General features: G+C 45.9%; 2 protein-coding genes across 4 annotated transcripts; one reads left to right on the top strand and one right to left on the bottom strand.

Moving 5' to 3' along the window:
• The first annotated feature begins 8 nt into the window (after nucleotides 1-8).
• Nucleotides 9-5408, top strand: rcvrn2 (recoverin 2). The gene is made up of 3 exons (XM_086114620.1): nucleotides 9-389; nucleotides 2602-2713; nucleotides 4336-5408. Exons 1-3 carry the CDS (start codon nucleotides 9-11, stop codon nucleotides 4422-4424), a joined length of 582 nt encoding a protein of 193 aa, XP_085970746.1. The 3' UTR covers nucleotides 4425-5408.
• Nucleotides 5409-6863: 1455 nt separating this feature from the next.
• LOC147204320 (germ cell-specific gene 1-like protein) lies at nucleotides 6864-13368 on the bottom strand. Of its 3 annotated transcripts, XM_086112636.1 has the most exons (8): nucleotides 12741-13368; nucleotides 12120-12287; nucleotides 11396-12018; nucleotides 9160-9342; nucleotides 8727-8774; nucleotides 8499-8651; nucleotides 8081-8192; nucleotides 6864-7977 (listed from the first exon to the last, which is right to left on the bottom strand). In XM_086112636.1, the coding sequence occupies exons 3-8, from the start codon at nucleotides 11589-11591 to the stop codon at nucleotides 7560-7562; spliced, it is 1110 nt and encodes a 369-aa protein (XP_085968762.1). In that variant the 5' UTR covers nucleotides 11592-12018; nucleotides 12120-12287; nucleotides 12741-13368; the 3' UTR covers nucleotides 6864-7559. The 3 variants fall into 3 exon arrangements, with proteins under 3 accessions (XP_085968762.1, XP_085968763.1, XP_085968764.1); XM_086112637.1 differs by having other exon boundaries at nucleotides 6864-7947; nucleotides 11396-12287; XM_086112638.1 differs by lacking the exon at nucleotides 8499-8651 and having other exon boundaries at nucleotides 11396-12287.
• Between the last annotated feature and the right edge of the window lie 218 nt (nucleotides 13369-13586).

Here is a 13586-nt window from a genome sequence, read left to right as displayed (position 1 = left end):
ATCCAACCATGGGGAATAGCACGAGTAGCGCCTTGTCCAAGGAAATCCTGGAGGACCTGAAGCTGAGCACCAAGTTTACCGAACACGAGATCGGCCTGTGGTACGAGAATTTCCAGAAACAGTGCCCGACGGGGCGCATCACGCCCGAGGAGTTCGAGCAGATCTACGCCCGCTTCTTCCCGGACAGCGACACCAAGAGCTACGCCCGCCACGTGTTCCGCTCCTTCGACACCAATGACGACGGCACGCTGGACTTCAAGGAGTACATCATCGCCCTGCATATGACCTCCAGCGGGAAGATCACCAGGAAGCTGGAGTGGGCCTTCTCGCTCTTCGACGTGGACAAGAACGGATACATCAACAAGACAGAAGTGACGGAAATCTGCCAGGTAAGATGGGCGCCTTCTGGTAGACTCAAAGACTAATCGGCTATCCTTAGCAAAAGGCGTATTGGAGCATCGTTCGACCACATTGATCTTGGATTTTAGTTGTGTGGGTGACACACAAGGAACAATTTGATGGTCAGGCACAACCACATGTGAAACCACAAATTCAAATCCTTGATCTGTGCACAATGTAAAAAAAAGACATAGAGAGTCAACCATGGTTAAGATCTTGGGTCTTCTCAGTAGAAAAAAAAAAAAAGAAAAAAACGGGACATCAGCACCATGAAGGAATGTAAACCAGGCAGCATTAAAGATGATGATGATGAAACTTATTTGAAAAAGCGAAATATTTCCCATTCACGGGTGATTGCATAAGAATAGTTTTATGTTATCGGCTACAAACATGTAGAAATCATTAGGGTCTGCCGCTCAAAAATTTTCTGTCTATTCCGAAAGAGCAAACAGGTAAGGTGTATTTTTCACTAATTCTCAATTACTCATTTTGCATTTTTTTTGGTCGTGCGGGACATGTTGTGAGTTCAATCCTCAATACTCAGTCAGAATTTAACTTGCCGCTAAACTTTGCCCAATTTATCAGTATAAGATCTTAAAACGAAAACACGGTAGAATCATTTCGTTGGTGTTTTGGGGATGGTTGGAACGGATTCATGTTGTTTCCATTCGTTTCAATGGGGAAAGATGATTTGAGATCCAAATGTTTTGTGGCACAAGCGTGTCACGGAACCAAATGCGAAAACTTGCGAATCAAGGCACGTCATACACACAAGGTATAATCGGACGTGTTTTACTGGATGAAGTTGGCTAGAACAACCAAAAGACAGAAAAAATGTGACAGTTCCAAATTGTCATCTCACCCCAAAATGCAGATATTCATGTATTATGTAATATTGATTTCTTTGTTCAAACGTTTGTACTTGATTACATTTTAGAGACAGTATCTTTATTTTATTTTTTTTTAAGTTAAAGTACAATTCTTCACCTTTTTAACACCGTTGACCATTTTGTCTTCCATTTCCAAGGTGGTGATCCCTGTGTGCAGCTTTTAAGCGCTAATTGCCAGGCCACTTGAGCCCCAGTTCCCCCCCTAATCTCTAATCTTTAGCTTTCGGGCAGCACGTTTAACGTCCGCCCCGCTGGGGTAATCTGCGTTTCGCTCCCCATTCACCGGCTGTTGTCATTTAATCCGTCATTGTGCCGCCCCTCAACTCCCACCCTAATCAGGATTGCATGTGAAATATGTATAAATATATTTTAATCACATCGGCGGCGAAATGGGTACGTTTTACATCCAAGGCAATCGGACAGGTGAGCACCACTTGGGTTCCATGTACTGTACGCGCATGCCTGTGTACCAGAAAATACCAGCAAGGAAAGTAAGACGTGCTCCTATTTTCTGTAACGGGCTACTGATTGGCTCTTAACATTCTACAAAAGGGGTCAAAAGTCACCGCACTCCAATGCGACACAAACAGAAGGCGCGCTTAAGAGGGGCCATGATGGAGGCGAGAGCGCTGGAAGTAAGCGAAGATCTCGCTGTTTGGCGGTGGGCCCGAGTCTTGGCTCTAATCCATGTTAATCTAGGTGTCTTAAATGTGGCTTCCTCCTCTCTAAGTGGGACACACACATACCCACATGCGTGCACGCGCTTAAGAAGGGCCTTGGGTCTTGCTTTGACAGCGTCCTGGTTTGCAGTCATCTGGAGCCCAAGTGCCGCTCAGCGTTTTTGCAGTGAATGTCGTTTCAAACAGAACCAAGTGGACCTCAAAAATTGTTACTGCTATAGGATATGAAGTTTGTGCGCGGCAGCGGTGGGCCACGCATTTTGGTACGTGGTCCCGGAGTGGGGATTGACCCAACTCAATCCAGCGCTTAATACTGCCCTGCCGCAATGATGGAACCCATCAACACCATCGGCACACAAGTGGACATCAATCTGGAGCTCTATTTAGCCAATCACATGACAAAAGCACTACTGTCAAACTAAACATCAAACAATGAGAATTGAAGATTGTAATTTTAACCAGATCACTGCAAAGGTATATGCACTTTTTTTTTTTTTTTGGTGGGGGGGGGGGTAGTCAAATTCTGAGTTCTATGACTTGAGGGGCATTAGACTTTGGCTGTGTTTCATGAAATCATAACTTGGGCATAATAAAGCTGAGAGACTGTTTTCTATGATGATCGCTGCTCTTAGGCCATCTTCAAGCTGATCCCCAAGGAGGAACAGAGCAAGCTACCGGAAGACGAGAACACACCCGAGAAGCGAGCCAACAAGCTCTGGTCCTACTTTGAGAAGAAGGACAACGGTAAGCACTGTAGCCTTGAACAAATACTTGCTTCATCCTTCTCTACTTATCGAGTATAGCGCGGGAGGGCTTTTGTCACCGCCGATGCATGCACTCAAGTAGAATCTCGTATTATATCCCATCAAGTGGACACGGAGTACTTTTGCTAAATCGCCACATCTAATTTTACCGGTTATTAATTTCAACACAAGTAGCCATTATGTACAGTATTAATCTCATTCAAGACATCCTCTGAAGTATTGTATCTGTATACTTTTACTTAAATACAGAGTGAATGTACTTTTCCCACCCCCGGTACATTTTTTTTATGATACTTAAGAAGTACCGATACTTGTAATTTTCCAACAGCTATTTGCATTACTTCTATTTCAGTGCAAAATGTGAGTACATTTGGTATTTCTGGGTAAATTTTACTTTGGTAAAGGAACCGGATCATTACATTTACAAGGACAAGTATCTGTCCCTCCTACCAAAGTATAGGGTGTTAATACTTTTGCCACCTCTGGTAAATGTTTTCTTCTTTTACTGAAGTACAAGAGTTGAATCTGTACTCCCAATTTGCCCAAAGTCTCCACTCCCCCACAAGTATGTGTACTATTTCAACTTCAGCAGAGTATCGTTACTTTTTCTTCCAACTAAGTTAAATAATGTTACCTACTTTTGCCATCTTTTTCTTTTCTTTGAGGGATGGGGGAGTACCAACACCGGGTATTAGGCTGATACCAGCCTTATTTTAAGGGATTAGTAGACATGGAAGCTGCTGATATCAGCCAATGATACAAAAATAATAATAATAATAATAATATATAAGTAGGCGGCCCGGTAGTCCGGTGGTTAGCACGTCGGCTTCACAGTGCAGAGGTGTTCGGGTTCGATTCCAGCTTCGGCCTCCCTGTGCGGAGTTTGCATGTTCTCCCCGGGCCTGCGTGGGTTTTCTCCGGGTACTCCGGTTTCCTCCCACATTCTAAAAACATGCATGGCAGGCTGTTTGAACACTCTAAATTGTCCCTAGGTCTGAGTGTGAGCGTGGATGGTTATTCGTCTCTGTGTGCCCTGCGATTGGCTGGCAACCAATTCGGGCTGCCCGAAGACAGCTGGGATAGGCTCCAGCACCCCCCGCGACCCTCGTGAGGATAAAGCGGTTCGGTAGACGAATGAATATATAAGTATACTGCAACTACACTGCAGCAGTCGACACATCAGTGAATCATCGTGTGCGCATGAAAGAAAATTATTTGTACACCTTGCATTCTAGGACACGGTACTTTTGCCACTTCTGACTGTAGAAAGAACCCCCCCCCCCCCATCCCAAAAAGATAAATAAATAAAATCACTGAGCCAAACTTCAATTCGGAAGGGGGTGAACATCTGCGTGCTACCTTTCCTCAGCAGCTGTTCGCACACATGCACAGAGATTAGATTTGACAATCAGCTGCTTCACCGGAATAAATCCACCTATGGGCTCGGGAAAGCACATGACGGCTGGCGTGCGAGCTTTGTTCCATCCTCAGCTGACTCCTTTGTTTCGGCATGCATGTAAGATCAGAGCGGATTTCTCAAACAAGTGGTTTTGGACTTGCGCTCAACTGTTTTGGGTGTCTCTCGACTTTTGCGCCTCACAGAGCGACTGGCCGAAGGAGAGTTCATCAAGGGAGTGATTGAGAATGAAAACGCAATGCGGCTCATCCACTACGGACCGCTGAAACAGTGAAAGGCCACGTTTGCGACGCCATCAAGTCTGCTCCGTTTCCTCCCTGGCTTTTTTTGAACATCCCTCCCGAGTGTAAATATTTTGGGTTACGTCTTTGACAGAAAGTGATATCAAATGTCTTATTCTTTTACTCATGCTTGTCAGATACCGTATCATCTTAAACCAAAATGATTCATGACTTGTTTGGAAATGACGCGAGGAAAGTGTTAAAAAGACTTCAGATTTGTGTTAGAGATGTTCATAGAAAGCATATACACTTTTTCTTTCATGGGTATTCAATTTAAGTGGCCAGAATGTGAATAATTTTTGGGCTTACTTTTACTGAACTCCAAAAATGTGGTCCTTTTTATTTTGGGTCAAACTGTCCCACAAAATAAAAACAAATGTCACATTGACTGGAATTAAACTTGATATTTTTGTGTGTTTAACTGGAAAAAAAAACTGTAATTGGATAGACAAAGATATTGAGATAAAATAAGTGACGGTTTTATTTTTGATTTAGATTGCGAAAGCAGAGCCTAAATATTATCATCAGTAAGAATTGCACAGCATTGAAACATATTTGTACAGCCAAAACTAATGAATATTACTGTAAATCTGGGGTATAAATGTGAGATGATGGAGACTGAAACCTAAAAATAATAATAATAATAGTAATAAAAATTACCGGGCACAAATATTGTAGTGATATGAGTGTTTTTTTTCATCTGTTGATTAGAAGGATATTTTAGCTCTCATTGAGTCGCATATTGAAACGCGTGACAGAAATACGGTGCACGTGTTGTCATTCACGACGCAACTTGGAAATGATGTACGCCCTCATAGAAGTGTCGAAGTTGATGGTTTGCTGATATGCTCCATTGTTTTGTTTTTTTTTTGTTTTTTTTTTTACAGCTATTGAAACGAATGTAGTCAATTTACTCTTGATGTATTGTAACTCGAAACGATACGGTGCAGCATATGACATTAAAGATTTTTCTCATACATGTCGACTTGAATCGATTTATTCTCAATCAAAATTCAAAGTGAAAGCGGAGAATAATGCTTTAAAAAAAAAACACCGTGGAACAGTTCTAATTGTTCATTCTGAACTCATGAAAAGTAGTTGCAAGCTTTTTTTAAGGTGTCGTATAAACATTCTGAATGTAAAAAAAAAAAAAAAAAAGTGTGGTCACTGTTTCAATCCAGTTTAGAAATATTTTCAATCTGCAGTATTTTTCAGGAATAGACGTGCGCACGCAGACATCTCGAGTGCAACGATATCCAGTAGAATTGGACTGTACCTGACAGCGGTGGCGGTTGCCGAAGCTTTTCAGTTGTATTTATCCCCGATGGTCAATCCAGGATTATCCCGAATGTGTAACCTAGAGACATTCAGATGAATTTGGCCACACTCATTTGACAGTAGGAGGAACATTTTTTTTGGAGCTTTCGATAGGGGAAGCATATTCTGCGCCGTTGCCACGCCAACCTTCTTTTTGTGCGCGCGTGCCAGCTCTCCTTTCCAACTTTCCTCCTGACCCGCCGCAACGCGGTTGAGCCATCTCCCCTCGCCCGTCTTTGCGTCCAACTGTGGATTACTGCTTTACACATAATCTTCTGTTCAACATCAGAGAGCAGACTTTTCAAAATCTCGATAATCTGGCAGCGTCTATCGACGCTCGGCCTATCTACGGCGCAGGGTTGGCAAGATGGCCGTCGATGTCGGACCGGGATCGATGAGTGCGTGTCGTGGCATCGCAACAGCGGAAGAAAACGTTACGTCCACATTTCATGTTTGTCTCCTTAACACAGGGCAGTCAAACTCATATTGCAGTTATGGTTTCCCTTGGAGGGCCGTTATGAATTTGGGGAAACCGTATAAATGTTAATCCCCTCCACATATTACATGCACGGCGCAAAACAAATTGATGAATAACTAGTTTTAAAATCAGAAATCAAGAATAATGACTGTTATTGTGGATTACATGTGACAATTTGAAATTTTGGTACAGACTTTAGCAAGCATCAAGGGGACTTGACGTGCTTGATTTGCTTTCGCGGGCCACATAAAATGATGTGGCGGGCCAGGTCTGGCCCCCGGGCCTCGGGTTTGACACCTGTCCCTAAACATATGCGGAATGAATGAATGAATATCCGGGACATTTGACACGCATTTGTGTATTCAAATGCGTCACCCGCTGTGCAAATGAATGACTCGCACCGGAAAAAAAACGTTTTTGTTGAATGGACTCCATTTTACTTGGTCAAGTGGTCACATGAAAGAAAATCATCTGGATCCAAATGATTTGATTTCCTGCAACCACTCGACAAAGTAAAACGGAGCACGTTCACGTGATTTCCAGTGCAGAATATCGCCGCGCCAATGTTGCCGTCGATCAATTAGAAACTTTTTGTGGCGACCCCCCCCCGCCCCCCATGATGAAGCCTGTGATGAATTCCGACTTGACACCCTTGCTCAAACAAATCATTTTTTGAATTGAACTATTTTTCCATACTTTTCCATGATATCCCGTTTTATTGAACCATCGCTTGACAATATTTGAACGGTGTTCAACTGCAGTAACACTGTGAAATGTGATTTCTTTCATAAAAGCGGAGCCTTATTGTCTTTGTAAAAGCAAAATTGGTGACAGAGCTTTGACCGTACCTGCGGGCGTTGGCGCTACGGGAACGGATCGTTCCGTCCTCGGTTGTTGTGCCCATTCCTCTCTCTCGCCGCTCCCGTCAGATGAGTGAGAAGAATCATTCTTGATCTGCTCAATCTCTAAAGTGCCTTGAGATAACTTTTGCTCTGAACTGGAGCTCGATCAAGAAAATCGACGGGACTTGATTGACTCTTCTAGACTCTCGTTCGATTCTGTGGGTGTACCTAATGAAGTGTCTGGTGAATGCGTATTGCGTTTGTACACACACACATGTGAGCCTTTCTCCCGCGAGGCACTGAGAAACCCCCCAGAGAGCACGCACCCCCGCATGTCACTCTGGCCTGTGGTCATTGTGGGCGGATTTGATATGTACCGAGTTGGAGCAAAGTTTTCCTTCACCTTGTTCCTGAGGCTCCAGCTTCAGTTTTTAAGCTCCTCGAGGGATGGAGTCTGGTGGTCTCTTGGTCTCTCTCTCTCTCTCTCTCCCTCAGCAAGGGGAGTCCACTCGGTCCACGGGCCCCTCCATCTCGTCCATCTCCCGCTCGCAGTCTTCGCAGCCCTCTGGCCCGCAGCCTCCCACTAAAACCAGCGTAGGCACGTCCCCATTGCCCACGCCGACCACGCTGCCGTTGGGGGCCCAGGCCACGTCGATCATGCCGTCGGGACACTGCAGCAGGCCGCTAACGGAGTAGAAGCCCCCCGCCCCGCCGCCGCCGCCGGAGACCACCTCCTCGTAGCAGGGGGCCCGGGCGGCGGCCCGCGCCTCCTCCAGGCGAAGCCTCTGTTTGCGGCGCAGCTCGATGATGGTCTTTGTGTAGGAGTTGAGCGTCACCACGGCGGCGCCCATGCAGCAGCTGAAGGACACCCAGGCGAGACTACAAGCAGCACATGTTGAAAGCATTAGTCTGGAAAGAAAATATAGTCATGCCTGGTCAAAAAAATGCTCTGAAATAGAATTATGCCCCCACCCCCACCAAGCCATTTTATGCATGTTTGGCAGAAACCTACGCAAAAGACCAGCCATAGTCCCAGGTCTGAGGCCTCCAGTCTTTGGGGCCCACAATGACCGTCATCTGGAACACGGTGGTGTACATCATGTGGGCCACCATCCCCAGAAGACCTGCAATGGGGATGGAACGTGAGGAATAAATATTCAGTTGATAAAAGAAAGGAAAAAAAATTCCTAAAACCTAGTTGCATTATTCGGATGACTGTCATGGACTTGACTTTGGAATCAGCCAGCCCTCCATCAATATTGGGACTCAGAAAAAAAAAACCCAACAGAACCGATTCTACTTGTGGGAACTTTGTACAGGTCACGCAAAAAAAAAAAAAAAAACATTCCCAAAAATGAAATGGATTCTTCCTCATCACAATCTCGGTGAAGTCGATGCGAAATAGCGCTTCCCTTTTGTTTCTTGCTCACCTGACAGCACAGTGCACATCGCAGCGTAGGCACTGATTTTGAGCGAGTGCATCTCTTTGTGAGAGCACAACACTTCCAGCCACATGAGCAAGAAGCCCATCCCGAGCAGGCCGATGTACGTGAACTCGGATATGACCGACAGCCAAAGCACACCTGCCGCAAGGACAGCAAAGCACGATCAAGGAGGGACTCAACAAGCTTCGCTGGTGTCAAGAACATTCGTCTCACCTTGCGTCTCCCCTGGAGTCAACTCGATAAAGCTCCTGCATTTCTCCCCTGCCAAGAAGAGCAAGCGTTGGTCAGGAGAAAATGAAAAGGAGTCCGGGCAAGCTTTTCCACTGACCACTCAGGGTGGGCATTTTCCAACATTTTTGAAAAGGCTCCAGGGAGCCACTAGGGCGGCACCAAAGGGCCGCATGCGGCTCTGGAGCCGCGGGTTGCCGACCCCCGGCACTAATCCATCCCTCGTACCAAAACATGCACTCGCATTGCTAGAAAATTCTCACTCATCCACTCTTGGATTCACCCCCCCCCACACACACACACACCATTTTGAATTCTAAACAGGTATGCCACAGCGGCTATCAAATTAAACATTCTTTTTTTTAAACACATTGCCCTAAGTTGCTGCGTCAAATCTCGCCCTCCCACCTCTGCTCACCATCATTGTGTTTCTCGCAGCTTTCCCAAAAGCCGGTGTGGAAGTATCGAAACGCAAACTTGTCCTCGCCCGTCTCCCAGATGTAGTGAACGGCGTTGGCCAGCTGCCTCTGGCGGATCTTGGCCAGCTCCTCGCGTCTGGCTGGAGACAGCGTGCGGTTGAAAGGGTTTTGGGTCGGGCTCTCTGCGGGCACAGCACACGGGCAGGGTGACGTTCACACACACACACACGCACACACACACGACAGGGTTTTGGTGTTTGGACATTGCGGCTGACGACTGGACAACAACTCGTCATCGTCACCCTCCAAACCGTCTTTTCCTGAACTGCTCTAAAAGCTTTCAGGATTGGAAAAGCAAGTGACAGTGTAACCAAAGTTAAAAAAATAAAACAAAGACAGAATGAGGGCACGAGAGCCATGGTTTATGGTTTACTTTATGGCATGCTGTAGAAACAGATTAAAAGTAGATCATTCTGTTGGGAGTTTGGGGCATTAAAAAATAAAGCACCCGGTTGCACACAAATTAATTTTCCGTCTTTTACTATTGCTCTCACTAAGAAAGAAAGAATAATCACTGGACACGCTGTTAAAACGAGGCATTGCCTTTGCTAATGTCGTTAACCGGCTAACCAAAAACTCCACATGAGCTAAGTGAAGAAACAGACCCGATGGAAGTTTGCACCACACCGAAACAAATCTGAATAATTTGGCAACCGGGATAGTCCGAAATCCACGTTGTTGCCCTGTTGAGTTGGACAAGCGGCGGCGGGGAGACTTTGTGTTTCTCGGTAGCTTGATCAGCGTATGAACTGCTGCCGCTGCAAGTCAAAATGTTATTGTCCTTGCGGACGCCACACTTTCTGACAGAGGTTGAACAACTTCCGATTTTTTTTTTTCAGTCAACGCTAAGGAGATGATAGTCAAGTCAATACTAACGAGTCACCGACGCCGTTGATATTTATATTTTTCAGCTCCGAACTCGCTTTCCACGCAACCGTTTGTCCTCAGCCTCCAAAGACGAGCCGACTCGGCGGCCACCTCCTCCAGCCCTGCGGATCTTCAAATTCACAATCTATTTTCTTTCTCATCTCCCGGGACAACTCTCTCCTCCGCTTCCTCTGGCCATCGTTTAGTGTGCTACAAACCTTGTCACCAAAAGCTCACAGTGACTACTTGTCGCCCTTTAAGTAGCCCGACTGACTGATTACAAGTTTGAAGACACTTGTGACGCCAATTAGAGGACACGCCTTGGTTGAGCATTTTCCATTTTTTTTCTCGGGGTAGCATCTTTTTTTGTTTCATGAGGGTTTTTGAGGCGCCGCTGCTAGCATGCTACATTGACCCACCACATGCCCATCGAAGCATTTTGGTCATGCCTAAACACGCGATACTGATGAATCGACTTTGAGATCTCAAAACAAAACAAAAATAATCCCAGTATGAGTAGCATACCATTGTATTGCAATTTAAACATCGAATCATTTGTAGCTGTGACGGTTTGTGTACGTACAAGTGCCGCACCGTAGCGGCGTCAACAACTGATTTCCCTCTGGGATGATAAAGTTCATTCAATCCTGTCCTATACTAACCTAACGCCAATCTCATTAGGGTCCATAAATCCGGTCGAGAGATGTCACAATGACATTAAGACGACACTGTACATTGCTACAAGGACATCCTGTCGTTTTTAGATGTACACGGCGTACGGTGTGATCTGAGTAAATTCCTTTATGCGCTTAATCCTTTTGTGAATTAAGCGTATACGGTGGGGAATAAAGAGCAGATCTGTAAACTGCGGAGACCTGTGAGGGGTGTCCGCAGATTAAAGTAATCCAGAATTAAAAGGGAGCTATGGGTAAAATGACATTTAAAAAAAAAAAAGGCTTTTCAAGAAGCCTGAACATTCATCAATATGGATGAGTTGCAGGTATTGGCAGCGTATCGCAGTGACACAGTAGAAAGATGGAAGAACTCGCTTCAAGTCTCACCGGGATCAACCAGGACAGAAAATGCTTTGTGAGTAACCCAGCCAGAAAACGGTCAACGTTGGTCTTAATGACCGTGTCGTGAAAACAGAAACAGAATCCACTCACTGGAGAAAGCACTTTCAATCTCCTTTTTTTTTTTTTTCCCTCCCGCTGCTAAACTCATGTTCAAAGTTCATGCCAAGAAAGACGGGAGGCCTGCAGATGAGCATCCTCGATATTTTGAAGAGGTGGAAATCAAGCACAGTACCTGTCGTGTAAGGCTCGCTGTTGTTCTGCCCGCAGTTCTTCATCTTGACCGGCGACAGGCAGAGGGGCTTGACCACCTTGTGGGTTCCCTCGCACCAGTAGGAGGTGCACAGGGCCAGGATGGAGAGCGCCAGGGCCAAAGAGGTCAAGGTCAGGGAGAGCAGCGAGCGAGAGCGGCGCGACATGCGCTCCGGCATGGCCGAAGGCGCCGGGGCAGGGCGGGAGACGAATGCGGCGCAGAGTGGCGCGGCTCGGCGCGGCGGCTAGCGGGGCAGAAGAGGGACGCGGGAACAGATGCTTCCGGTGGTGGGGGAGGCGGGTCGGGGAGGTGATGAGCTGCCAGGTTTAATAAACCGTGCGGCAAAGATGAATGTGACGTAACCGCCGGAGAGTGATTAAAAGGGCGGGCAGGGGGAGGAAGATGCTGTCAAGTTGATGCATGTGCAGGCAAACAGATGGAGGTGAAAATGCACAAGAGGGGATTTCCAAGGTTCGCCAAAGGAGAGCACTGCTGGAGGAGGGCTTGCCTGGAAAGCTTACTATTGATTTTTTTCTTTTTTTTTTTTGGTTTCCCCACACTGTTACCTAACTGGGCCTTTGTCAAATCCGCCACGAGAAGGGCAGCTGTTGTAAAACGACATGCCCAAAAAGCGTGATGAGCGATTTGTCGACTCGCAAGTTTTAGAAGGGCGATGCGGAGCGACCGTTCCAATGCGTTGTCTCACCTCAAGGAAACGGAACCAGGGGAACGGAGCGCAAACGGGTTTCAAAATGTCCACATAGTAGTTGGGCGCTCGGAGTCACTCGTTACTTTCGGAAACGTGCCTCGTAGTTTCTCCCCCACCTCCCGATTAAAACTCCGCGGCCTGCTGTTCATTTTGGACTCCAACACTCTATGAGGCCATGAAAGAAGACAACAAAATGATGACATTAGGGTTGAAGGGGCCATCCCAATTTTGGTCAGTAATCCCTGTCAATCTGTGTTTTGAAGCGCCACTCTTTTTTCCATGATTTAATCGACAATACGTATATTAAAAAAAAAAAACAGAATGTTGTTGGGGTTTTTTTCCCTCTTTCTTCATTTTCACTGCAAGTTATTCTGCTCAATCCTATTTAAGACCAACAATCACAAAAATGTTGTCAATCCGTACCACACAAAATATGCGGTGCCTCAGCACCATGCAATGAGAGCAACACAAAACGTACATGAAAACACGTGGACTCAAAGACGTGGTATTTCCAATGACCAATTTGACAAGTGAAAACTGTTTGGTGTCAGATTTTACTTGCTTGCATAGTAAAATCTGGAAATAATGCTGATTCACTTCACGCTGTTAATTACTTACCAAAGTCCTTCTCCTTGAGTTCAGTTCAGGCGTGAGGGGTACAGCAAATGAGAAAAGTGTTCGCCGCAGTGGAGGAGCCTCACAGTCCTCGCTCATCTTTGTTCGTCGAGACCCTTCAAGTCAAAAATAACATTTATCCATCTTCAATAGATTTATGGTGACACTTTTGCTTATTATCGTTGCGGTCCCTGGTCCGGACCATGAGCATCGGCGACCCTCCACTCGAGCCGTCGCCTCCGCTACCCCCTCGATAATCCTCCCGGGCAATGGTCAAGCGCGTCGAGTCGGGCTTCTCGTGTCCACGGCGCTCGACTGTCTTTCTTGGGAATTGTCGGCTCAAACTCACCCCGATTCATGTAATCCCTCTAAATCCATCCGCTACTGTACTTGCCCACTACCGCCGCCGCCGCCTTCGCCGTGGGGGTTCCGTGACCATCTTCACCACTAAAAATCTTCAATTGGATTCATTTCTTGTTAGAAATGCGCATGGAAAACCCGGGAGGATTCTGAGGCCAGCAGACTCGGAGGAATTTAATGAACCGAGAGTTCAAAGCAAACACGGTGCATCGGCATTTTGCTGTTATGCTGCACGCAAATGCCAAAAGAACTGAAGTTAGTCCCGAATGTAAATGTGTTTTAAATTCAGGTGAAAAACTACCCCCCCCACCCCCCATATGATTTAGGTCTTTTAGAGCCAAAATCTTGTTCTTACGCTGTAAGCTCTTTTAGTCATTTAACTGCTTTTTTATTTCTCTACTTTGCTTTTAGATGTTTTCAATGTATTTGCCTTTAAATGTTGTTTTGTAACAGTGTGAAGCACGTTGTGTATGAAATGCGCTATATAAC

Source organism: Hippocampus guttulatus, chromosome 6 (assembly GCF_054856545.1).
Source record: "Hippocampus guttulatus isolate MCC_2025c chromosome 6, RoL_Hgut_1.0, whole genome shotgun sequence".
Lineage (NCBI taxonomy): Eukaryota > Metazoa > Chordata > Actinopteri > Syngnathiformes > Syngnathidae > Hippocampus > Hippocampus guttulatus.
Note: the sequence above shows the minus strand (reverse complement) of the source record. Positions and strands in the feature narration are given on the sequence as shown.